General features: G+C 37.0%; 1 protein-coding gene and 2 long non-coding RNA genes across 5 annotated transcripts in view; 2 read left to right on the forward strand and 1 right to left on the reverse strand.

Annotated features, from left to right (window-relative positions):
- LOC130571970 (uncharacterized) overlaps window positions 1-6567 on the forward strand; it is a 72977-nt gene extending 66410 nt beyond the window's left edge. For 2 of the 3 annotated variants that reach the window (XR_008965144.1, XR_008965146.1), the window contains one exon: window positions 6005-6567. This is a non-coding gene — a long non-coding RNA (uncharacterized LOC130571970). Of the gene's footprint in view, window positions 1-2550; window positions 2611-6004 lie in introns of all 3 variants that reach the window. The other variant, XR_008965145.1, reaches the window with a different exon arrangement.
- Window positions 6568-11557: 4990 nt separating this feature from the next.
- On the forward strand, window positions 11558-13505 carry LOC130571971 (uncharacterized). The gene is made up of 4 exons (XR_008965147.1): window positions 11558-11802; window positions 12489-12613; window positions 12854-13053; window positions 13174-13505. It is a non-coding gene; the product is annotated as an uncharacterized LOC130571971 (long non-coding RNA).
- Window positions 13506-17185: 3680 nt separating this feature from the next.
- LOC130545594 (ERBB receptor feedback inhibitor 1) lies at window positions 17186-24213 on the reverse strand. Its single transcript, XM_057320208.1, has 4 exons — window positions 23578-24213; window positions 21127-21275; window positions 20955-21025; window positions 17186-20491 (listed from the first exon to the last, which is right to left on the reverse strand). The coding sequence occupies exons 2-4, from the start codon at window positions 21174-21176 to the stop codon at window positions 19521-19523; spliced, it is 1092 nt and encodes a 363-aa protein (XP_057176191.1). The 5' UTR covers window positions 21177-21275; window positions 23578-24213; the 3' UTR covers window positions 17186-19520.
- Between the last annotated feature and the right edge of the window lie 3141 nt (window positions 24214-27354).

The following is a 27354-nucleotide window of genomic DNA, read 5'->3' on the forward strand; positions in this document are numbered from 1 at the left end:
ACGCCAACCTTCTTCAGAAACGAAAGTTCGTTGTATAATTTAATTCAGATTGACTAACAACAACAAAAAAACTATTAGAAAATAAATTCCAGGTTCAGTCAGAAAGTGGAAAGCCCAAAAGCATTCCACGAATGAATATGACATTTATAAAAACGTGGACAAAAATACAGGGTGAAAATGACCTTGTTGCATACACGTGTCCAGAATAAATAATAATTGAATAATCGAATCAACTTTGCATGTAAAACTATTTAACACCTCATCGTGGACTTCATAATAACTTAAAAGATCAGTAATTATCAAACACATAATAAAAAACACACATATTTTGTGACATTTATAGGCCAATCTGTTAAGCATAATATGTTATTAAGGGATAGCACGTTGTTGTCATACTATTACTATAAATACAATATGTTTTATTCTAATATTTATATTTATTAATATTTATTATAATATTTAATGTGTAACCAAAAATTGTTTCAATGTCCCCCCATCAGGTTGTGATACCACCCAAACGTTAGTATAACCCTGTTGGTGTAGTTTTATTTTAAGTGTAAGGAAGAATCTTGTTGTATTATAACATTTACGGTTCATTTGATTAACTACCGGCAAAACTACGATTAGTAGCCTAATTTACAAGAACAAAGGGATTGTTTAGGCGTGCCTGTGTGTGCCAAACTTGTTTAAAAACATCAAACATGGCCATTCAACTTTAAGAACAGACAGGCAGCAATGACTTGAAAGCTGCGCTTTGTTGTTAACAATGCTGTCGTTAATTTGTGTGCATTGCTGGTTAATATATAGGCTACTTCCACATGACTACGCATGTCACATCCCAAGGGACCAAAAACTTGAATGGCTTTGCGGTCTTTTAAATAGACAGCAGAGTAATGCAAGGCAGCCCGTGCAGATGTCATAAAACTGTTGTTGTCACAAGTTGGGCAAAGAGTTCCTATTTTCAAAAAACCAGTCTGTATGGATAAAACTAATTTGGCAAATTTAATGTAGACTATTATATTGAGTTGTTGAAATGACGACTGGGCCTTTTAAGTGTAAATGTTTTGCCTATGTCTATTTTAGCCTATTTTTTCTCATTTTTGTTAGCCTATAATTTGGGCGATAATCAATGCATAATGAATGAATCGGGTTTACCCCATTGCAGGTACTCCTAGTGTTTTTCAACTATGCTTTATATTGATAGATAAACAAAAAGGTGGTCTTTTTGGACTTGAGCTGAATTAAAAAAACTCAAGGTCTTTTGTCAAGTTCTTGCTAGGTTTTGTGATGAACAATTGAATTGCATATGCTTTTCTTACATAATATAATACGAAATACAGTGTGCACGCCGATGACTTGCTACAAACTATAACCTAAAACACAAAATTTAAAAACACTTCTTGGTTCTCAAGAATCATACATATAAAGTACAAATCATAAAGGCTGTGTATTGTTGAAAACTTCTCAATGGAAGTCCTTTAAACATGACGGCCACATAACTTACCACTAGATGGCAATAAAGTACCAAATATTACAATTCGGATGGAGATAAGGTTTTATTTTTTCTGGACTGGTTTGAAATTTGCTGGTTTGCGATATGAACTGTGTGGTTATAATCTGTTTGTGAAGGAAATGTGGTGTCGTTACTGATGGTAAAAGGCAAAATATATTTTAGAAACGTCTGTTTACATGTAAGAACTGTTTGATCAAAACTCAGCAACTCCTCACAACCTTTTAGTTCCTATAAGGATACTGTAAATCATGTTTGATCTAATGACCAGCTGTTGCAAAACAAATGAAGATCCACATTCTAAATTCACACATAAAAATATTTTCAAAACTCAGAGGGTTCTGCGTAACAAATGCAGGAAACATCGGAATCCCTCACAGACCTTCCAAATTTTTCAATTGGTGTCATGTTGAGAGGCTATAAGACATAAAGTATTTAGACTACATTAAGGTAACAACAGACTATATATCTATAATATCCAGAATACACCATCAACCACACTAAACCCACATAAGTTTGCAAAACTCAATAAAATGAAGGCTTGGTTTAAGTAAACAGAACTTTCAGATTTTGATTACTGTTAAGTTAAAGTTCTCCATTTTTTGTTAGTGTGACTTCAAATTTTATTTATCCTTGAAGGATAAATGCATTTACGTAGATAGAACTTTAAAAATAGTACACAGAGATGTATTTTTAAGTAAGCTAAACTTATTTTTTAGTTTCTTTCATTACACATATTTCTTAATCTTTTATGCATAAATCAAACACCTTGACTTATCCAACTTAAATTGCGCAAGAAGAGACTGATCACAGAACTGGCATTAGCACAGTTATTGCTCATTGGTGAAATAACGCATGTTACAGATTACATGTGCATGGCCTTCCACATCCTAAGCACTGATCAATGGTAACCACCAAACTTAAAAAATATATCAAACTCTTCTAAATATTAAAGATAAATGAAAATTAAACACTAAAAGTCTTTAACTTCACTGAAAAACTCATAAAATAACCATTCAAAATTGACTCTCCCAATGTAGGATGGCTCGGCTGAGGACATTCAGAGGAAGAGCATGCAAAGGAAGGGGAGCGGTTAGCAGGTGCACCAGATCACACAAAGCCCACCAGACTGATGTTGACTTCCATATGACACTTTTAGCATAGAGGCAGACTAACATTCCAGATGGAAGCATTTAAGGGTGATGACATTTTGTCCCCATACATCAATGATGTCAAGGAAAGGAATTTTTGTAAGGTAGATTTTCTTATAAGCATTCCTACCCATTTCTAGCATAGTAAACTTACCTTATTTAGGTTTAAATGTAATAATCTATTAATAATTAAATTCAACCAAATACGCAAATACTGTTGAATAAGAAAAATAAGAAACAAATATACCCTTAGCTGTTTAGAGTTATTTGTCAGTCAGGCCCCAAAAAATGGACATTCTCCAAATAAACAAACATATTTATTCACTGAATGAAATATTTCAGAATTACTTCTATGTTATATGGTATAGACAGAAAAAATAACCACACGCTAATGAAAAGAAAGACTACAACATACTCAGTCAGACGGTCAGTTGTTATGATTTGGTGGCAAGAAGCTATAATGAATCGAAAATGAACCAGAAATGACCGCAAAAACAAAAAAGCAAAGTACGTTACCATCTGCAAACTAAAACATAGGGAACGAAATGTCTGGTAACATCCTCTCGAATGCAAAGAAGCTAGCTTTTACAATAAAATAAATAGAATTTCAATTCAAGTACAATGACAGATATATTATTCTCTTCTCCCCCATCTTTTATTCACACATAAAATTCACCATGAAGGCTCTCGGGATGCATCCATATGCCAAGCATGTGATTTTGTCAAGCAACACCAAACCACTGCACCATGAACTCGTGTCTGTTCCTCTCACACGATACCTCCTCTTTTGTTCAAACTCTTTCATGTGCCGGTGTGTGCTGTGAAGTCTGATGGGGAGACATGTGCGAGCGTGAATAGGTCATGACCGGGAAGGTCATGCTGCGTGGGGTGCTGCTCTCTGTCCCTAGCGTTCTCACTTAACCCCGTATACGCAGGGGCTGTTAACTCCTCACCGCATACAAACCAGAGGTCATGTTCAGACATTAAAGTAAACCAAGCTGATTCACAGTCACTCTGTGCCACTCAGAACCTGATGGATAATATCATGTAGCTGTTAGTACTGGCCCTACAGAGCAACACACTGACTTAGTCCAGTTTTGTGAGGGAATTAAAAATGACCACAAAGTTATAAATAAATGAAAAAAGATACAATTGAAGACAAAGTACAATTATTACGTGAACCACAAAACATATTAATTCTTAAACAACAGTGTCTAAAAGTGTTTGACCCAATTCTGTATTTTTGCATATTTTACACGGAATACGATTTTTACACTGATCATATGTTTAACCAAACCTGTAAATGCATTAAAATGACTCTTCATAAACAAAACACAGAAATTCATTATTCATACATTTATCTGTCTTCAAGTCATTGGTTCGAAAAGTGAACAAATCAAAATTGGACCTTTTTGGTTGACACTGGACACCACTGGGTTTGCCAAAAAACTCTACATTAAAACGATTCTTGTGTGTTTTGTTCACGAAGAATCATGTCTTCAAAGGTTTTGAGATGGAGGCTCTGATGACACAAAATACAGAAAACCAGACATTTTTCAGATATCACAACTGTATGATAGCATCAAATATGCGATGTTTAATAAATACGTTCGTATAGTCTACATGAAATATTTCTCTATTCCTAAATTGCCAATTCAAATAAAATGTGAAAGCTCAATTGAAACTCAATCCAATATTCAGAAAAACATCAATGTGAATCTATTTAGTGTTTATCTGTATGGTAAGCTTCATGCAGGTCTGAATAGATGGCTCAGTAGCATGCGAGTGGAGGTCACCCCCCTAACAAGACGTTTCTCAAGGTTTATCAGCATGTGATAGACTGGACGTTTTTGTGGCGTAATCAGTTTGTCCGGACCTTTCTAGAAAATGTCAGAGAAGAAAGAAGTCTGTTTCATGTGGATGAAAGTAACCTCCCCAATTTTACATGCTGCCCCAATTGGTTTCACTAAATCAATCTGAAAGACTAACGCATGAAGAGAATCATTTGATGCCCCTTGTGGCTCTCCTTAGCTCTGACTTTTGCCCCTTGTGTGTGTACTTGCTCCTTTAAAATAAAAAAGGTTTTAACTTAAAACGTCTGTCTCAAAGGTTATGAAAAATCATCACACAAGATACCTACCTATAGCTGCCTGACAAGAACAAAAATGTTTCTCTGTCAATTTACATTTTTATCAGTTTAGAGAATTTCGCCACATTACAACAATTGAAGAAATCGATTGTTAAATTACATCAACTGTGATCTGTCTAGAAGACCTAAACATTGATTTAATCCCCTTTTTATCCGAATTAGTTTGAGTTAGCTGGCAAGCATTAGACAGGGCATCAGCATTGAATCCAATCAAATTACTCTGCAACATTTATCTCAATTTAGTTACAGCAAACGCTGAAACACAAATGTTGGTTTAAATGATAATCTAATTGAAATAGAGAAAATGTTTCTCCATACCGCTCAAGAAGGCCTCGGTTCATATATTAGAGATGAAAATTATGGGAGGTTCCATCCTTGTCCATTTTCGTACAACATTTTTTAAAACGTGCTTCATGTTGCCAAAGAACAACTATTTTCGGCTGAATGATTTAACTAGAGCAGTGTTTCCCAACCCTGGTCCTCGGGGCACACCTTCCAGAATGTTTTAGTTCTCTCCCTATAAGAAACACCTGATTGATGAGTTGAATCAGGTGTTTTATATAGGAAGAGATCTAAAACATTCTGGAAGGTGTGCCCCGAGGACCAGGGTTGGGAAACACTGAACTAGAGACCTTTAACATCCAAAGAGCTTTCTGTTTCATAATGGTTTTTAAGATTATAAAAAGGGGGTTGTTCTTAGAAGAACCTTTAAGGAACTGATTCTTTGGGGAACCAAAAATGATATGATGTTCCAAAAATGGTGGTTAATCCCATCAATAAATACAAAGGGTTACATGAGGAAAGTGTAAATATTTCACAAAAATTTCACCAAAACTTTACCAACAATTTGTTTTACACATGGGGCTGTATGCAGTATAAGCAAGTAAAATCAATCTTTACCTTTCAAACATGCTAGTTCACTTACTGTTTTAAATGATATTATGCATATTCTTTGGGTCTACAAACTAAATGTTCAAGTTTTACCATTTTTTTACTTTCATAAGTAGATGCAGTGTATATAGCAATCAGGCCAGCCTAATAAAAAATAAAACATTTTCTCTATAGCTTATACAACACACAGCCTTGTGTTCGCAAAGGGTTATAAACATAGCTAATTTAGTATGGTGGGTTATTTTTTGCACTTGATGAAGTGTTATCAGGTCATCCCAGCATCTCTAACTTGTTTTTTCATAGATGATTATGACTGGAACAGACAGCTTTGGAATCCAGAAGAGCATGAGACCTTCATGTGGGGATGAGCCACCTCCGAGATCAATGTCTGCATTTTGTTGATCAAGGACTGCAGATCTACCATGCAAGATGCATTTTGTTTGCTAAATAATTATCTGAAGTCTCTATTCATTTGCAGATTTTTCACACAAAAACAGAATGCATGATAATGACGTTGTATGGTTGAATAACATTTCTAGTCTTTATTTGGCACAATAGGTGATTAATGGAGCGAAATCGCTTCTGGTAATTTTTCCCTTTACTGCATGCATTGACTTTTAAGGCCATTTACCACTGAACAGAATGCAGTAAAGTTACTTTTAAAATCTTTCAATCTAGAGCTGGTTTAAAGGATGTAAACATACAATATACTGTGTAAGATCCCGAAGCTCACCTTAATATCCTAAATTAATTTCCTTACCATGGGTATACCTACTTTATATTTATCAGTTATTGTGCAAAATAGCATTCCTACCACTGTTAAGAGTTTTGTGTGCCTTCAGCTTCAATAAAAACAATATCCTAAAAAATGCACTGCCTGTGTGGTTCTCAAAGTAATAGCCTACTACTGCGTTTGTATATACTGTCCAGTTTTTATTACGACATTCTGGACTAGCAGTTTACATGTTTATCAAAATGTGAATTGTAAAATGCAATATTTTTTTTACTTTATTCATTTTTCATTCAAAACAACAAATCCAACAAATGGTCTAACACTGAAAAAACAAAACTAAATATTCAAAAACTTCAGTAGCAGTTTCTAAAACATTTGTAAATAGTTATCTATTACTACAACTATGTATTATTAATAATGTTTATAGTTGCTCGTCATTGTTTCGTGTTGCAAAACACAACACGGAGCAAGTAAAAATAAAGGACAATGTTTTACCGCCATCTGCTGGAAAAAGCAAGAGCTACATTTACCTCGATTCAACAAGTTGCTTTGATGCATTCATGCAAAACCCTGCTTGTCCAAAAACAATTTAACCAGGCCGTTACGTTATTTTACAATAGAAATTGTAGCCTTCATGGTTACAATTTATTGGGTTCACAGTACCAAATAGGAGAAATACGAGGATTTTAATATTATTATGAAATAATACTGGCAGAAAGCAGGGGCCTATCTAGGATATAAAACCATCAGGGGCTAAGCCTAAAACATTAGGGGCTAATGTAGGGAATTTGGATTAGGTTGTAAGGGGTATTTTTTTCAAGGAAAATATGCTTTGCATGAACTTTTTTATGCTACATGTTTTATTAGCAGACACAAAATAATCACATAAATTTAAATGTATTCTTCTCAAGGAAAATATGCTTTGCATGAACACATTATGCAATATATTATCAAACACAAAATAATCATATGTAACTTTATACATCTGACCCATTGTTATCTATGTCTAGCTACTTATGTCTACTGTACTTCATTCTCTTGTGGAGAATTCTCTTTATGATTCTTTCATCCATGTATTTTTCCTGTTCGTTTTTTTGATGGTGGAATCATCACAGAGTATCTTCGAGACTTGACTTGAGCAAAAAAATGGCATATGGTAATGTTTGTAATGCGTTAGTGCTTTCACGTTTATGAGCTGGGCGATAATAATGCATGAAATTAACAGTCAGTTCCTTACAGATTTCATTCAAGGAGTTTTCCTTGTTTGTAAATTGTGTAAATATTTGTAATGTTTTTTACAACTTTAATGACTTAAATACTAAAAGTATTTATTTGAATAGAAATACTTAATAACTATAATTGATAATGCTTAACCTAATATAAATAAAAAATGAAAGGTTTTGAAGTAAATTTTTAAGTAAACACAAACAGCCAGGCCTAATAACTGCTGGTGTGACTGCTGGCACTTTAAGACTTGCGGTGAAGCGCGCATCCAGTGATACACGTCCCAAAAAGTTTCTCCCAAAAACTGTTTGTTTACTTCATACCCGATTGTGTTTAAAAAAACTCGACGGACATTTTGACATATTTTTCCATTCAAGCAATAAGCCTGAAAGACAAGATCCGCGCGCTGACGGGTATGGAGGACTAAACCTGCAAAAATTATAAATAAATAAATGTATAAATAAATAAATATATAAACGAATAAATGTAATAATATGAAAATAAATAAAGGAATGAATGGTTTGATAAAACAAAATAATTCGTTTTAGCTATTATTGATCTTAGCTTTAACTTTTCTTTTCATTTTTTAAATTGATTTATTATTTTTTGTGTCCATTTTTTAATTATTTTTAATTATTATTATTATTTATTTTTAGATTATTTTATTTATCATTTCCTTTTATTTTTACATTTATTTATTTATACGTTTATTTATTTTTATATTTATTTATTATCGCATGTATTTATTTCCACTTTTATTTATTTATTCTTGTATTTATTCTTACTTTTCTGTGTCTTGTATGATAATTAGATGGGTTGGTCTTGCCTACTATTGGTTCAGCGTAGATTGAAGCGTTTGATCGATTACTCTTGACTTGTTTTGGACTAACGTCACGTCACTCACTGATCGTTTGCTTCGTGTATAACGTTAAGTAACTATGGCGGGCGCACAATTAGCTAGAGAGTTACAGCATTTAGCCAATGAAGTCGATAACCATGCATCAAATGACTGTGTGTCATTTAGATTAGGTGCACTTATTGATGATTTATTACAGATTGACGGCGAGATAAATGACAAAGTTCTTCCTCAGTTGTTAGCCTCTTTGCAGCACATTCAAAGTCTGTGCGAGTCAGAGGGTGCTATGGTGGTGTTACAGTTCAACTGGTGAAAATCATAAAGCACAAAATGTAATAAGGTTTAACTACACAGATGAGCTTGTAAACCGAAGTCGCAAACTGACGCTTTGTCAAAGTGATAGTTATAAGCAGCCTTTCGGTTAGAAAAAGCGTAAAGATTTAATGTAACATGATGTAACATAATGTAAATGAATTGAGACATAGTGAACTTAAGTCACAAGTTAACACGGTAGTAATGAGCATCGTTCTTTCACTACAGGGGCCATCAAATGGAAACCATTCCTTCTAAAAAGATGTGGTTACTAAACGGTACTCGTAAACTACATTCCATAAGAGATAAATAACACAGAGGTCACAAGTTAAGACGGGCATATTCCCTTGATTCATCCAGCTGCATATTGTTGTGTGACATCTTGATATTATTGCAAAGATCAGCAGCATCTAGCATTGCGAAATAGCTTAGTGTGATTGTTACCGTAGTGACACGCTGCCTCGCTTTATTGTATGGGTACGAATCCCGTGTCAAATCGCTTTATTTATTTTTTCACCTCGCTTCAGCCGTTACGGGCGATCATACCAATAATTTGCAATCTTAACAAGAATGTCAAAATCATGTAACAAGAAAGTCTGTGTTTATTAGACATCTTAATATCAATTCGTCTTGTGCTTTCAGAATCGACGAATCTGCTGAGGTCGTTCATGCACTCTTTGGCAGAGGACTTGTAACCGGAGCTTGGTCACCACCTTAGCACCCCCTGACTCGCACAGATTTTGAAGAACTTTGTCATTTATCTCGCCGTCAATCTGTAATAAATCATCAATAAACGCACCTAATCCAAATGACACACAGTCATTTGATGCATGGTTATCGACTTCATTGGCTAAATGCTGTAACTCTCTAGCTAATTGTGCGCCCGCCATAGTTACTTAACGTTATACACGAAGCAAACGATCAGTGAGTGACGTGACGTTAGTCCAAAACAAGTCAAGAGTAATCGATCAAACGCTTCAATCTACGCTGAACCAATAGTAGGCAAGACCAACCCATCTAATTATCATACAAGACAGAAAAGTAAGAATAAATTCAAGAATAAATAAATAAAAGTGGAAATAAATACATGCGATAATAAATAAATATAAAAATAAATAAACGTATAAATAAATAAATGTAAAAATAAAAGGAAATGATAAATAAAATAATCTAAAAATAAAAAATAATAATAATTAAAAATGGACACAAAAAATAATAAATCAATTTAAAAATGAAAAGAAAAGTTAAAGCTAAGATCAATAATAGCTAAAACGAATTATTTTGTTTTATCAAACCATTCATTCCTGTATTTATTTTCATATTATTACATTTATTCGTTTATATATTTATTTATTTATACATTCATTTATTTATAATTTTTGCAGGTTTAGTCCTCCATAGACGGGAAGCATTTGCTCAAGGATTATGTTTTTACAAGGAATACAAAACAGTATTGCTCCACTATGCTGTCATATATTAGGATATTATTGCTTCGCCCGGTCCTTAATTGGCATTTATGTGAGACAGCAGCAGGTAAGAAAGGTTCACACAGACCACTCACTGACCTCGCATGAGCGACAGGCAACATCTGTGCATTATCCTCGTAAAAATAATGCATCACACATTGATAAAATTCATGTTTGCTATCTTTGCATTGATTTTGATTAAGATTATGCTGAAATAGCAGAATCACGAAAAACTGTGCGGGCTTGTTGTGATAATCCGGATTTTTATATCATGAGTTAAAGGTGTACATTTTCGTCTGCGTGTACACGCACACTAAAGTTACCTTTCTTCGTCTTCTCCCAAAATGAAAGAAGATTTGTTTGTTTCTTGGCAGACGCCATTGCCGTTCGGTAGTCTTCTCTACCCTCACACTGTTATATCTTATTTTGTCGAGCAGCTCAACTGCATGGTGATGTTCTAGGGATAGGTTGAAATCAGTCACATGTTGTGTGTACAGTATGTGCGTGCCTGTGTGTGTGTGTGTGTGTGTGTGTGTGTGTGTGTGTGCGTGCGTGCGTGCGTGCGTGCGTGTGTCAGACTCGGTGGGAGAGAGGCTGCAGTCAACATCGTCAGCAGCGAATTTTAAACGTCCAGTGACTGAATTCTTATTATTATTTTCCAGGCCCAAACAATCGGGGCTAGACTAGAGCCCCGAATAAATTGTGCTAGCGACGCCCATGGCAAAAAGTATGAAAATTGGTTAAAATGTTTCTAAACATATGGCCGCTGCACAAGGGAGGGGCTAGCAGGTGCTTCTGCGTCCCCAAGGAAGACAAACCAGCACGGGGGTATAAAATTAAAAAAAAGTTAACGCGATTTTCGTAATCTTAATTTAAAGACATTTAATGTAAAGAAATGGAGCAGTTCCATGTCTCCCTCGTAATTCTAATTGAGTTTCCGTGTCTACTAAAAATGAGAATATAAAATTAACGTTACCTCAGCCGAGATTAAGAATGATTCAAATGTTGATTTTCGGACACAGAGGATCCCATCGACGGTGCAGGTGCAGAGCAAGGCTAGTAGCACAACTGCAACACAAAGTCAAGCGTTAACGGCCCTATGGATTTAAGACAAAAAGAACAGGGGCCGGTTGCATAAACTGCTTAGACTAGTTTTAGAAGTTAGTCATCTCATTTTTTCCTTCTTGACTGGTCATAATTTCTTTAAAGGCGAAGTTCTTGAATTACAGCGGCCACTAGCGTTGTATTATAGATTTGCAACGAATCGCTCAGTCCAAACACGACGGTGGCCACCATAGTACAAAAAGATGTCGTTCTCATGTTAACGCAGGGAAGAGATCATGCGGGCATTAGAAAGTAGGAAGAGCGATGTCTAATTTATTACATAAAATAAAAGGTCTGTGGATATACTCACAGATATCTATGGAGATACTTTCCAGCAGAGAGTTGTTGAAGAGAAAGATCGTCTTAAAATCACCCCCCAGGAGGTTGCTTTGATTCGTATAAGTATGTGAGTAACATTGTTTTTTTCTGTTTGTTAGAACCAAGATATGTTGTTGTTTTTGTTGTAATATTAGCTGTGTGACGGAGCAGTTTTGAGCGTCATTGTTTATGTGGAACCGCTTTAATATTGTACTCGTTCAGATACTGGAGAGAGAGAGAGAGAGAGCGCGCGTGTGTGATAGAACTGTAGAGAGAGTGCGTTTTACTCTTTTACTCAATGATGAATAAATTTACAGTTAATCCGCGGGTCACATGCGTCCCGAACCGTAGAGTACGATCCGTACGGATCATCCGCGATCCGTTTCACCACTATACCTCAGGGGAGAGGGAGAGGAAACGCGCGTTGTCGAGTTGTTTGTCCGTTTAGGGCTGCTGTACAAAACATAATGGTTCATTTCATAAGGTGTTTATACACCTCTGAAGAAATAGTTTTGTATATTATATTGCATTTCTGTCAATAGATCCTCCTAAAAACCCTGATCTTGTTCCTTTAAATAAGTTGCATGAAAAGGTAGATTGGGCTAATTGGAATATGAAAAGTAAGACTGATTTGTCCTAACTAATTAATAGTCAGTGAGACTAGTTGTTAATACGCAGTCTTAATTTAGCGGCTAACTTTATGCAACTGGGCCCAGATTAGTCCAAAAGAAAATGTATCATATCCTAACCCAAGATGCATCTGTTTGGTTACAGCGCAATCCGTCGACGTTTTTGCCATGTATGCAGAGACAGCAGATGGCAAGTTAAGCACCAGGTCAAGTAGAACAGGCCTATGGGTTAAAGCCAAAAACCAGAAGAAGGGCCAAGACGCCCTGTTTGTAAGTACCTATCACTGTATTCATGAGATGTCTTGTTTATTAACAACGTTATCAAAATCTATGTTAGTCTTTAATTTGCTAATCAAACTTATGTTCGCTGCTCACCTAACGTTAGTTTTGAAAGTTACATGGCAACATGGTTCGTAGACAGGGTGCGGAAGAACCCATGTAAGTAATTTCCTGTTACTTTTAGATTACAAAAAATTGACATAAAGCATTGTTTTGCTGATCTGATTTTAGATGGCGGTTGTGAGCATTGAGTACTTGCTCAGGCATGACGGTGGACTATTTGTGTGCACTGTGCAGGGGACTGATTTGCTGAATAAGAGCACAAAGCTCAAGGTTTTGAAGGATATAATCAGCAGGTCAGTGTTGTTGACTCGTCAGTGGTGCCCACATCATCTGTTGATCTAGATGATTGAGTGAGGAAATGCATGCAGGTATGCAAAATTTCTACTTTCTAATTTTGTCGTGCTTTATACTATATGGCATTGCGATTTGTGCTGTAAAGCATTAATAATCAGAAATCATATCTAACTAGTTTTGTCACCCTGTTCTAGAACATTTGCTGAGACGTCTGCCAACATCAGCTCTTCATGATCTCACTGAGGAATTGGCACACCACATTGGAGTGTCAGGTTTATGTTCTGAGTTTATACAGAACATACAGTTCCATGTTTTTATGAGTTCGTTATTTTCTAATTACTCCCCATTATTTTCATGGTTAATTATTTATAATGTACACTTCTTTCATTTAGTTCATTGTCTTCCCTTTGTTTATATAGCTCTGTGTTTTCTGTCTTAGTTTGTTGGTTATCGTCTTACTCTTTATGCTGTTGCATTTGCATTGGAATACGCATTCATTATCTTTGTTTTGTGCTAATTAAACAGAGCTGCATCCTGATCTCCTCATCATTCTTTTTCAGCTTAGAAGTAACATGGAAACATTAGAGATTAATTGCAACCTGCTGAACGTTTCCTGTACTACCAGGCATTCCCCCTACAGATAAGCAGACTATTGGACCAAACCGCTCATCTCTGTGTTAATTTAATACAAACTTCTGACCCCACTTGAGTCACTATATGAGGGAAAACATTGTAGGTTTTAAGACGGCAATATAAACACCCTGTAGTTGTTACAGTTAGTTTTGTGTGATTCTGACAGGGTGAAGAACACAATGGAGTATTTAAGGAAACTTCATTGGCAAATCATTCAAAACAAAAGCTTAATAGGCAGTAGGGAAAATCCTCGGAATAGGCGAGTGAAAAATAAATTTGGTCATTTAAATATACTGTATATGTATGTATAAATTGTAGGGTGACCAGTGGCCACTTCTATTCAGAATAAATTACAATCCATTTCTTGACCTTTCTTACAGTTCTATATTCTTGCAGATGTTTCATTATTTTTCACAATGGTTTTTAAAAACGAGACACATTTATATATAACTATGATAGAAATGAACAAAAAATAAAACATTAAAATGAATATTATGTTAAAAATGTATTCATCAGAATGGTTTTCATGCAGATTTCTGTTTCTTTAATTCATGCTTTTTTATTTAAAGTCTGCATTGTATATAATGCTGGATACCCCGTTTGACTACACAATTGTAAGTATTAGTAAAGTTTTCAATAACATTGAAAAAGATTTAACATAATATGAGTTGTAGCCCATAAAACATATTATAGGGTTAAATTTCGCCCTTTTACTGTAACAAATTACTTTGACTTTTATGATAAGCCTACGTTTATTCTGATAACATGACACGTTTCAGAGTTTAGACAGGAGGTGGTGCTGTTAGACCCAGTGCTGCCAGGGTCGCGGCTGCCCGCACAATTGGGCTATTTTGAAAATGCAGTTGCGGGAAAAATTATGGAGTTGCGGGTTTTTGGGCTACTTTTAGAATGTACTGCGGCCGCTAAAATTTGATTTATATTCTAAGGATAAATGTTAATTGATGAGTTTCTTAATGTGTATTCATACCTAGAATGAATACCTGGCAACTCGAGGACCGGACCCTTTCTCAAAAGTGTGGGGAACGAGCGTCTGACAGGCAGGCTACAGTACAGGGAGGGGACGCGGGAGCTCAGCTCAACCAAAGAGGAAAATATAGCGGTGGTATTTGACAATGCATCAGAATTATGTTTCTACCAATGTTTCGTACTAAAGTGCATGTCACGTTGCAAAATGAAAAAAATCACGCGTGAGTGTACAACGGTTGATTCTTCCGGCTGCCAAATATCACGTTTGAGCAGCTACGCAGTCTAGAACAACTAAAACATTGACGTGCTTGTACTCATTATACATATGCAATAAATTTAACCATGCTTATTTCTTAAGCAAGTTTTTGCCAGTCTTACGAAGAGAAAACACGTTTCTCGTCCATTTCCGTGCGTGGCGTCGAGCACACGTGGGATCTTTTTTAAAGGGACACTCCACCCAAAATGAAAATTATGTTATGAATTACTCACCCTCTAGTTGTTCCAAACCTGTATACATTTCTTTGTTGGGTTGAATACAAAGATATTTGGTAGAATGTTAGCAACTGAAAATTCTTTGCCATCATTGACTACCATAGCAGAAAAAAATAAAATGGTTGTCAAAGGTGACCCAGAATTGCTTGCTTTCCTAAACCCCCCAAAACATCTTTGTGTTCAACAGAACAAAAAATATATACAGTACATAGTAAACCATTCAGGTAAGTAAATATAGCAATAGAAACGTCTTTTGGCAATTGTTAACTTTGATTTGACACCGGAAAAAAATTGGGCTAGTTTTCATTCCTTTTGGGCGGGTTTTGAGGGGTCATTGGCTGGAAATATTTCTTGGACCTGGCAACCCTGAATCTGACAGACTTAAAAGCTCTCACAGAACCACTCATGCAAAATATTTTATTGAAATACAAAGTATAACCTTCCTGGATGTTAACTTGATTGTTAGATTAATTAAGTCCTGTCTATTGAAATCTATAAGTCTATATTGTTTTCCCATTAGTTAGGTGGTCACATGCATAGTAATGATTCTCAGTTTAAAGTAAAAAAACACACAACAGTGGTGACTCAATGTGGGCAAATCTCTTTAGAAATATTCCACTTCTCTGTAACATCTGATATATTGATTTGTTGGTACTTTAAAGGAAGTGACTCATGCGGAAGGTTCAAAAGATTAACATTCTACTTATCACTGCTTCAAGGAAACAGCACAGAGATATGACACGCAGCATCCACAATAAAGCTGATACCACCTGTGAACACGTCCACGATTCTGATCAGGGAGTGTAGTGCGATACCTAAATATCCATAAGCAACTGCATAATAAGAGTCATTTCATTAAAGGTCCAATGTGTAATTTTTTGGAGATTCTATTCTATTGATAGAAATGCAATATAATATACATACGTAACTGTGTCTTTAGAGGTGTATAAAGACCTTACATAACGAAGCGTTATGTTTTAATTACCTGAAATTAGCTATTTGTATTACCTTAGAATGAGCTATTTCTATCTACATACACCGCGGGTCCCCTCACATGGAATTCGCCATGTTGTTTCTACAGTAGCCTTAAATAGACAAACTGTTCTATAGAGCGCGTTTCATAAATACGTTATTTCTTTCCCCAAAAGAAGCAAAATCGTGATGACATTTTAGTTCTGTGTCAGCCACCGTAGTGCTTCTAAACGGAGGGGTGGAGTGAGCCGTTCAGGCGCGGATTAACGCACAGGCTTGCCTAGGCTGCAGCGTAGGGGCGCCACCTGTTTAGGGGCCTCTGATTGGCCAGATTCTTATTTTAAATTTACTTAAGCGCGAACAAAAAAATAGACCCTCAGTGACCCATAAGAAATACAACAAAAAATAAGCCGGTGAATGGATAGATGTGACATTTGGGTCACATCTGTCCAATCAGCTGCTGGTGAAATCATGTCAATCATTTTCATATACGTCACTGCTATTCGATACACGGTATAGCGGCAAAATGTCTGAAGAAAGTACCGTTGTGGAGCACAAAAACGTAAAATACAAAGGTTAAAAGAACAACGTGACTATGACAGCAGCAGGAGGACTGACAGCTCGCATTGGCTAACATCGGTGCTGCGGTTGAAACAACTGCAGCAGGATCCTTAGATGTTGCAGCAGTTAGCTCATCGTGTCATCGGGGATATTTCAGGGAGTTATTCCACAATAACACGCATATTATACAGGTTGGTTTTTAATTGTGGCTTTGTTTTATTCACAGTTTATGTAATGCACAGTGGTTTGTGTCTCAGTAAAGATCCACCGAGGCGTTTTAGGGGCCGTTCATATTTCGCGTATACTTGTATAAAACTGGAGTTTGCGCTCTTATGGTGTTGGCAAAGTAACCCGGAATGTAGAGGAAACACTGTAGTATTTGCTGTCTCAATGTGTGTGTATCCGAGTGCGATTGTTCCCGACGCCCCCTGCAGCGTTGGTTTTGTGTCTCGGCTTGATTCTATCGAACCCTGGTGCGTTTGCATTCAATTTACGTCATCGTGAACGTGCATGACACATGATAGTAAACAGAACACGGTGTGTTTTTTATTCACTTGATGCTATTATGCGCAGTGCAGAGTAAACAACACTTGGTCTTACTGTATGTTCGCTTACAGAGCTTTCTGCTGCTTGCAAACAGACTATCAGGACTGTTTTTAAAGGGGTCATATGACACGGCTAAAACGATGATCGTTTGTTTTAGATGTAATGCAATGTGTATACACGATTTAAGGTTAAAAAACGCTGTCTTTTCCACATACCATGCATACCATCCCCCATTTTCTGTAAAATAGTCTTTATTTGATATATGCACAATTTAGAATCTTTTAGACTGTAAATCGTATTATATTGTATTGTCATTGTGTTGAATGTCTGTACTAGAAGCTTCCAACACCAAAGAAAATTCCTTGTGTGTGCAAGCACACTTGGCAATAAAGCTCTTCTGATTCTGATTCTGATGTTTGTATCTTCTCTTTGCCCCGCCTCTCTGAAACGCGCAAATTTTTTACAAAGCTCATCGCTCTGAAAAGCGAGGTGTGCTATGATTGGCCAGTTAACCAGTGCGTAGTGATTGGTCAAATACTGCAAGCGTGTGACGGAAATGTAACGCCTCTTACCATATTTGGAACATCAGGTTCCAAAGCAATTGTACTGACAGGTACGCCCACCTTACTTGCGTATACATTTGGGCGGTCTTAGTCAAATCATACCACGAACTGACGTAGATTTGTGGGGGTGTGGTTACACGAGGCGTTTCAGGCAGGTCTGGGTGAGCATTCGCTTTTAAATAGAATGCATCTTTTGTTTCGACACTTACATTTTTACGTGTCTAATACATGCATGGGCAACTTATAACACACCAAAGTCACAGAAAAACACGTATTCGCACCATATGACCCCTTTAAATCTGGAAACATCGTTTTACCATTCATGTGCCGGCGCTCTGATTCCACTTGCAAAACAATGCAGGCTCACTCTTGCTCAAATCTAAGGTAAATTTCCATTGTATCATCTCTTACATGTGTTTTATTGAAGTAAATGCATTGTTATCAACTAAAGCACAACTTTACAGCTTTTACATTTGCGATTTTTCATGCAAACCGTGCCCCGTTCCGAACTAAACTGCAAGCGTGAAAGGCACCTGAAAGCCACCTAAGGGGGGCCTCACCCAAAGAGCAGCCTAGGGGCCCCTTAATCGGCCCCTGAAGCCGTTGGTTGCAACCTCACCGCTAGATGCTGCTAAATTTCATACAATTGCCCTTTTTTGAACGCTTGCCATGATCACAAAACTACACTGCACATGTATATTCACTGTGCCTTAGAAGGAAACAATGTATGTATAAATAAGTTACTTTATTTATTTAAATAGATTGATGGTGTGAAAAACTACACCAATAATGTACATTTTAGAAATGTTTCCTCTGTGTTCGAGACAAAGGTCAGTTAACAATAAGCATCACAGAAAACAAATGTAAATCTGTTGGACAATAATAATAATAATAATAATAAAATGTAAACAGTTATTGGTTTGATAATTGTAAGATCCTAAAAAGGTCAAAAGACAAAAAAGGACATTTGGTGAGAAACAAAAAAACACAAGGTCAGGAACAGCATGGCCTTTCTAACCTCCTTTCATAATCTCTTCTTCAGTAAAACAACTTCATGGTAAACAAGTATAAAAATACAGTAAAATACCATTCGTCAACTCATTTATGTCCAGTGTTCTGGACTCCAGATGGAGTAGTGGCTGTACTGCCCGTGTAACAGACGCAACTAATGAAAATTGTCTTGCTCTTAGCAAACAAAGTAGCGCTTCTGTTCAATTAAAACGACATTTTGTCACATCTGAGTGGTCAAAAAAAGCAGCAAAGCACAAAGATATCAAAGAAAAGATGTGATTAACAAACCTCACTGAAAATGTCTAAAAATCTAAAACTATCCAATCTTGTCTAGTGCGCTTTTTTAATGTTTCAGATCAATGCTATTGCTCCAACTTTTTCAAGAATAATGTAATTTGTGTGCATAGTCTTAATAGGGACAGCTTTTTAATTCACAATAAGACCAGCTTATACTCAGGGTACCCAACAGTATTAAGAGTGTAACGGAGTATCCCATTCCTTCATAAATGGATACTGCACACTCAAATGTAATACAAAACACACACACACAAAGTGACAAATCGTCCATAAATGACACTTCCAACAGAGCTGCCCTGCAGTTTCCAGCAGTGGTAAACTATCAATCCTTTGTATGTTGTCTGTGTGTGTGTATGTCGAGTCCAAGAACACACTGTTTAATCGCCAAAAAGGCCAGTTAAGTGAAACACTGCAAGAATTAATTCAAAAGTCCAACAATATTAGGATCTAGCTTCTATATCCTTCTATATATTTCAATTCTAACTGTTCCACTTTGGCTTGTATCCATTATGAGCAGAGTCGGACTCTTTGAAAAACCTTTCAAACTTGTCCAAGTATCCGGGCCGATGGGGAAGGAGGAAGTAATGGGTATTGCTAACTTTTTTCCCATCCTCAATGATAGGCAGTATACAGGGGGTACGGGGAGCTGTCAGACCCTCACAGCTCGGCTTTTGTTGAGCCTTGCTGACGTACTCGGGATAGGGAGCGAAGCTCTGAGTCGGAGGCATTACACCATTGACATATATGGGGAGACTTTTTGGACTGATGGCACGTGGTATGACTTGAGGGATGGGCTCCCTGGGTGGAACTTCAGGGGGTTTGTCTACATCATCGTCATCAGCTGATGGTTGTCCGCCACCCTTGCGCTCCCCAGGGCGAGGACGGATCGGAATGCGAGGCGGGACTTCGGGTTTCTCATGTGGGTGGTTGTGGGGCGTGTGGTGCCTGAAGTTGGCAGCCTTAAAGGATCTAGCAGGTCCAGAATGGGAGCGGTGTAGCCTGCATGGAGGTCTTTCATGCGGTCTGTCTCGGTCTTCCGTTACTATCTGCTCCAATTTCTGATGTTCTTGTATCCCTTCATAATAAGCAAAGTTAACCTGACCGCTTCCCCGGAAACTTCGCCTGCCCAGGAAGCCGTACTGGAAGGATGAGGTTTTAGAGTAGCGCGTGGGCACCAGACACTGGTTTTCAGAGGTGCTGGAGAAAAACTCTACCTCGCTGTCGTCTGCTTCATCAGTGGACAGGTCGTCCATGTCTGGGAGAGGAGGGAGGGGCTTGGTGTTTCTCCTGGGTGAACAAGGGGGTATGTGCTCATATACAGAAAGTTTCTGTAATGATGGAACAACCTGGTCTCCCGCAGGTGGGTGGCACTGGGAGGAAAACAAGAGCTGTGTAGGATTTGATGTCTTGGGAGACAAACACGGAGGAGAGCACGAGCCAGACATCCTTCCTATCAAAATACAGAAAGAGAACATAAATGAGAATTCAAGCCATTGTATATTGACGCATTTGGCAGACACTTATATCTGAAGAGTGCATTCATCTATGAGCTTGTGCATTTGCTGCTGGGTATCAAACCCATGACATTTGGTGTCTATAGTGCCACGATCTACCAGTTGAGCTACTGTTCTGTAATGCCCACGTAAACCAACCAAGCCATAAACATCATTCCAGCTGCACCCTAATGGGAGTAATTTTGCAACGGCTTTATCTCCCAAGATAGTGTCAGCCACAACAAGGGGTTTATCAAAGGATTTGTTTATCAGCAGAGCAAATGACAATCTTACAACTTCCTATAACCTTCTCCGCTTCCTGAGATACATCCGTACACATGCTCCGAGAACAGATGGTGACTAGACTGTAATACGCAATATTAAAGCACTGATATGATTTAACATCAAGTAGCTACTTACTTTCGAAGCCAACGGCTGTAGAGCCTTGCTGATACATTCTCAAGCTGTGATCCATGGACTCAAAACACAGTCTGCAAAACACCACATTGGAAGGCTGTTCAAATCTTGCGGTGACTAGAGGGATAGGTTCATAGAGGCTCATTGTCATAGCACACATAAAATTCACACTTACCTGTCCATGGTGTCATGGTGTTGATCCCAGTGTGGTTGGGCAGAGGCCATACCGTTGAAGAGAGTGGAGGATAGTTCTCAAATCAGCAGAACTCATAATCTTCCCATCAGTAAGCAAAACAGGTCTTATATGCTCCACTATTATAGTATCTGTAGGGAGAGAACACAGAGTTATTGTACAGACAATGTGATACATTCAGGTAAAAGTCAAGCAAAAAGTCAGCAAGTTCAGGTAAAAGTTTGCATTTATTGAAGTGACAAAACCTCTCCTGTCAGTCTAAAACACTGGATCTTTTTTTACTTTAAAGAGACAAGTTACCCAAAAATAGGGCTGTTAAACGATTAATCGCATCCAGAATAAAAGTTTGCATTTACATAATATATGTCTGTGTACTGTGCATATTAATTTTGTATTTATGAACACACACGTACATCATATATTTAAGAAAAATGTAAAAATAAAGAAATGTTTATATTCATATAGTCATTTAAATTATATATAAATATTCATATATACGTGCATGTATTTCCTTTTATAAATACAAAATAAATATGCAGTCCACAGTACACAGACATATTTACATTTCGGTTTATCCATTTGGCAGATGCTTTTATCCAAAGCGACTTACGTTGCATTATACTATACATTGTTTTTGAGTATTTGCAATCCCCTGGGATCAAACCCATGACCTTGGTGTTGCTAGCACCATGCTCTAACCACTGAGCCACAGGAAAGCACTTCAAGAATATGTTATGTACATATTCTTGATGTGATTAATCGTGATTAATCGTTTAACAGCCCTACCCAAAAATCATATTTTTTCAATTATTCACCCTCGTGTCATTCAAGACCTGTATATAATTCTTTCTTCTGTGAAACACAAAAGAAAATATGAGAAATGTCTCAGTGTTTTTGTGTCTGTACAATGAAAGTTAATGGGGCCCCAAATTGTATATTGATGCATATTTCCCCTAATAAATTATTCTAGCACTTGTCATGACCAGAAAAATGTATATTCGTTCTAAAAAGGAAAGCTGATATAACAAACTGCTGAGCTGAGGCTTCGGTGATGCAACATCAGTTCTTTAAGACATTACACCCAAACACAATAGGGCATCTGTGTTAGAAAACAAAACCATTCAGTGAGAAATGTGCTGGAATGCTGGGCACAAGTCAAAATATAATCAATGAAATACCCATGCAGCCTCCATTATGCAACACATCACATGTTGTGCCTTAGTCAGAACCGTGAAAGGCAGAAAGTAACAATCGTCAATTCTCCCAGTAAGGACCTCCATGCAGATGCTACGTTAAACCATAAATAGTCCTTTGTGCTTTTGTTTTTCAGCATCGGGCAGCTCTTATCCGCGAGGTTAAAGCCGTGCCATAAAGGCATGAAAGAGGTGTGAGGTAAAACGTCAGCCAGCGGCTGGGAGAAGAGCTCAAATGGACACATATCCACTGTTGAGCTGAACAGCACCTACAGTACGCCAAATGATAGGACGTTGTCGTCACCTTAATTAAATCCTTCCCTTTATTAAATACGTAATGCTATACAAATTAATCTTATAAACACGCATCCGGAGCACGTGACCGTCCGTAACACCCACATCCAGAAACCACACTGACGGACTATGAGAATTAATTTTAAATGTAATAAATTCCTGTCCTTTAGCAACATTATTAATGGTTTCATTATAGTAAAAGCGCGTACGTGTACGTGACGCATCGATTAGCATTTTATTGCCACAGTTTTACTACAAACATATACTAAATGATAAATGTGTGATTACTATAGTTTACTACAATAAGTTATAGGCCTACGATCGTTGATGTAGTAAATTATGATCTATACACAACACAAATATATTTATCTCCATTTATATGTAACGCCAATTACGATATGATTTTCGTGTTATTTTAAGAAAAAAAAAACATTTAGCTAACTGTTTTATATTTCTAAGTAATCTGCTGCTGTAGGAAATAAAGATTAATAGTATAAATGTGTGCAGAAAAGCAGAATCAGTTGTAAACTGAGTCATGTTTCACAAACTCAAGCTAATCCACTGTAAAAGACGTGCATGTAGTCAGACATCTGGTGGTAAATGATAAACTAGCCTACTACAGAAAGAACAGGTCGTACTCATTCACGCTGTCAGTGGTCCTGTAAACAGATCCCTGGAGTGACGTGGGACAAGTACGAAATTGCAGTGCCGAAATAAAGATCACTCTGATATGCGGACAGGTTGTCAACATCTGCCCCAACACACACCCACTGACAAACCCTTTCTGCTGCGTCTGACTCAGGTGCGACTCATCTCAACTTTATTCCAGTCCAAAGAATAAACTCGTCTGAACAAACTCGAGCTACGCATACATTGTTCTTCTTAATATGTTGACAAACGTCTCTGAACGCTCCAAAACTCATACACAACATTTAAGTGTACTTACTAGTGAAGTAATTCTTAAGAGGTCCGTTTCTTGCGTCTTCTTATATCCAGTGTACAAGGGTCGAGTGCTGCGAGTAATCCCAGCGTATCGCTCACAAAATCAAACAAACACGTGTGAGAGATGATTCTGCCGCGCAACTTGCCGCTTTCATCATGGAAAGCTGCGCGAGCTGGAAACTATTTATATTAGCGTCTACGTCAGCCTGCAAGCCCCGCCTACCGTCTTAAAGGTACCGTTCAGTGGAGACTTTACGGCATCGTTTGTTATAGAAATACAACGCGCTTTGCTTTCGGAAGCGTGAAATTGTTTGACAAACCAAACAACTGTGAGGACGTTTCTTTGAACAACCCATGTCAAACGTTTCACGGGAATCGGGTAAGGTACACACAGATCTGTCAAAGCATGTGGGCGTAGAGAGTGGGCGTGCGAGGGTGGTTCCGTGGATGTTGCGCGTTTCCGCTGGTTGCGTCTGTCTTCCATATGAAGTTGTGTGGTCTTGAATCACTGCTCTAGAACGCAGGCGAGGCGAAATTACAGTTATATTAAAACATCTCCGTGATTACGCTCATAAAAAGTCGTTACATAACCTAATATTAAGCCTGAAACATTAGACATGCATTTGTTTCATAAGAATCTTTAAAGGTCCACGTGGTCTGACAAATATTGCACTGAGAACATAATTACATTGCAAATTGCTAAGAAATACTTCGATTTAACGTAACAGAAGAATGTTTGAAGTATAAATCATGTTGGAAAACCACCCCCTCATCAGGAACTTGGTGTGCTGTACTGCTTGTGTCCATAAAGCCTGTGATGATTGTTGAAAGAGGTTGAAAGCCACAGTGGGACTGAACTCCCAAAGAGAGGGTCAATTAATTTCCTGTCCCTGGTCCCACACAGCTGCTGGTACCATGCGTCCCAAGTGAACAGCCTCCACAGATATATTATATCAAAGCAGACCTATATCAGCTTCAGTCAGAGAAACTAGTGGTTACAGCTCCTTTTTCTTATGCTTGATATAACATCACTGGTTAATCTTTGCATTAAAAGGGCAAACATAATTTTAAAATATATTTAGCAAATACAGAAATGAAAATAAAACAACAAATAAAATAAATGAAAAAGCATGTTTGAAATATAAGTTTTAAAGAGGAACGGTTCTGTTACACTATTACATTTTCATCACTTTCATACGCAAAGAAATGTTGCAAGTTTGAAAAATAGGCCATGATTATTTGTAATTTCTGATGTAAGAGAAAGCAAAGGCTACATTTTTTTTTACCAAAAATGAATAAAAAACATAATTCAAAATAGTTTTGCGTATTGGTAGCCCAGTACTATCACAGCCTTCAATGGGTAACAAATATGCAACAGTAAGAAAAGTGACAGAAAAAAAATAAAGCAATTATTTTACTGTATCATTGTGTTGTTGTTTTTAGGTGAATCAGATGATATGGAAATAAACTTGAATATCAGTGAACTTTATCTTGAAAATTTGTGACAGATGTGATTGTAAAAATGACGTACATTCCTAAATCAGGAAATATTTTTTTTATTGATGAGGAAGGACTGAACTCTACAATCAATGATTGAAGTAAAAGGGTTATGACTCATGATCTCAACATACTTAAAATTAACCTACAGTAACCTACAATGTTTCGTAGTATATAATGTAAAGACCATATAATGTAACTGCAGTCTCATATAACTATAGCGATTGTGAGCAGTATCCCACGTGAACCTCTTGGTCTTTGTGACTTAACCAACTTCCTGTGAAAGCCATGAACAATAGGCACCCCGTGGGCCTTATATCAACCCTAAAATCAGCCTTCAGAAACACCATATCTGGAATATCGGTCCTTTCGGAGAATAAGCTGTGGGTGTGTGGTCAAAACGAAGTGCTCCCAGGTAGCGAGCACAGTGCATGACTGTACCTAAAAACCACTAATGATTTCTCCAGGAACGAAATATTTAAACATTATGTCCTGATACAAAATTAATCCAAATACCAAATGAACCTGTTATGTTGTCTGAAGCAGAGCACAAACATTTCATCATAAATAACAGTTACAGGTCTTTTAGGGGCAATGGAGGAATTACGTGCAATAAACTGCAAGGCGAATGTTTTACAAGGACTGCTCTCCATGCATGTTTTGTCAATTCACAGAGTGTTTCCCCCAACATAGATGCATCTTTTTAGTTTATGTTCCAGATGTTCTGGCTGAGTTCTCTGATGCATGAGTGATGGCAGCTGGAGAATATTTTGCATGGCAAAGGGGAAAAGAACATCCAGGTGACCAAAAGCATTTCCTGCAGCCTGATTTTGTGCTCTGCAGACATTCTTTATCTCTGGGGCAAAGCTGGAGCAACAGAAAACAACTGAATGGAAATGACATTATAGAACAGTATGCATGTGTTCAAAAACCTTCACTTATGTAACATATGTTTTTCTATATTTCCTGTGCATAAAAATCATAGTTAAATAAACTAATTAATCATATTAAAAGTAAACATCAGGTATTTTAATTTAACCCTTATCTGCATATACACTTTAGTTTGATTTGCCGGGTATTAGAAATGCAAACTTGATTTTTTAAATTCATTTATTTATTAGGTTATAAAAGACATTGTTTGCTTGTCAGGATGTCACCATCTATCTGTTTCAAAAGAAAGAAAGAAAGAAAGAAAGCATCTTTTTTCCCTTTTTTACTTGATAGACCTGAGTTAGTATAGGTGGCTGAACCTGAAAGGGCTGTTGAGCAGCTTTTTGTCTTGTTGTTTTAATAGGCCGCAGCGGCTCAGATCACCCACTGCATTTTTTCTTATGAGTAAGACTCTTTGTAACCGAGCACACCAGTAAGCTTCAGAAAGGCGGAGTCACGCAAAGACACTGGTTGCCCCTGTCACTCCATGGCACCACTGTACTACTAAATATCTGCTCATGTACACACAGAGATGTGTAAAGAATCTATTAAAAAAAAACATAAAATGGGTAAGAAATTCAAGAAATGCCATTAAAAGAATAATAATTGTAAAGACTCCTTACTCAACTCATATACAGTACTAATGTATATAAAAATAATAGTAGTGATTTCAAAGGCCTTTGTGTTGTTTTTATTCTTACATGGCAAATAATGAATGTATTAATAATTAAAAAAATATTTTAAATCGTTTTTGAATGTTTGCTGGTATCTTTATTATAAAAGGTTCTTGGGGGGGAAATGCCAAATGCTTGACTGTCTACACTGTAGATCAAAAGGCTCCGTTTAACGCTAAAGACAATCTGCAACTTACATGCTTTAAAATAAAATCAGGACAGGTCAAATTAGATTGCCCTTATGTGCTTTTAAGCAAAACAGCACCACATTCAGGATGTGTTGTAAGACAAACAATACAAAAGCTAAAAGTCCTGTTTGCATTTCTGTGAAAGAAGGTTCAGATGTTCTATGAGCCAAATCATTTTTGACCAGAATAAAAAAACGAAAAATACTAAAAGATATATAAATCTGTCCAATGACACGACATGAACAGTTTTTAATAACATTGTGGGTTGCATGTAGGTTGATAAGGAGTTGCTTTCATGAATAAGCAGTTTTATTAGGGGAGGATTAATATCCGACGTCTCTGAATCACTCAGATGTGACCTTGAGTAGGGAAGCAGCTGCAGTGACAGTAAATGCTACAATATCAATCATGACAAGCAGGACCAAAGAGCAAATGGAAGTATAGATGTTTATTTTTATACCAAGCAGCTGTTATATAGATAACAAAAAGGCA

The sequence above is a fragment of the Triplophysa rosa genome, linkage group LG21 (genome assembly GCF_024868665.1).
Source record: "Triplophysa rosa linkage group LG21, Trosa_1v2, whole genome shotgun sequence".
In the NCBI taxonomy this organism is placed as follows: Eukaryota; Metazoa; Chordata; class Actinopteri; order Cypriniformes; family Nemacheilidae; genus Triplophysa; species Triplophysa rosa.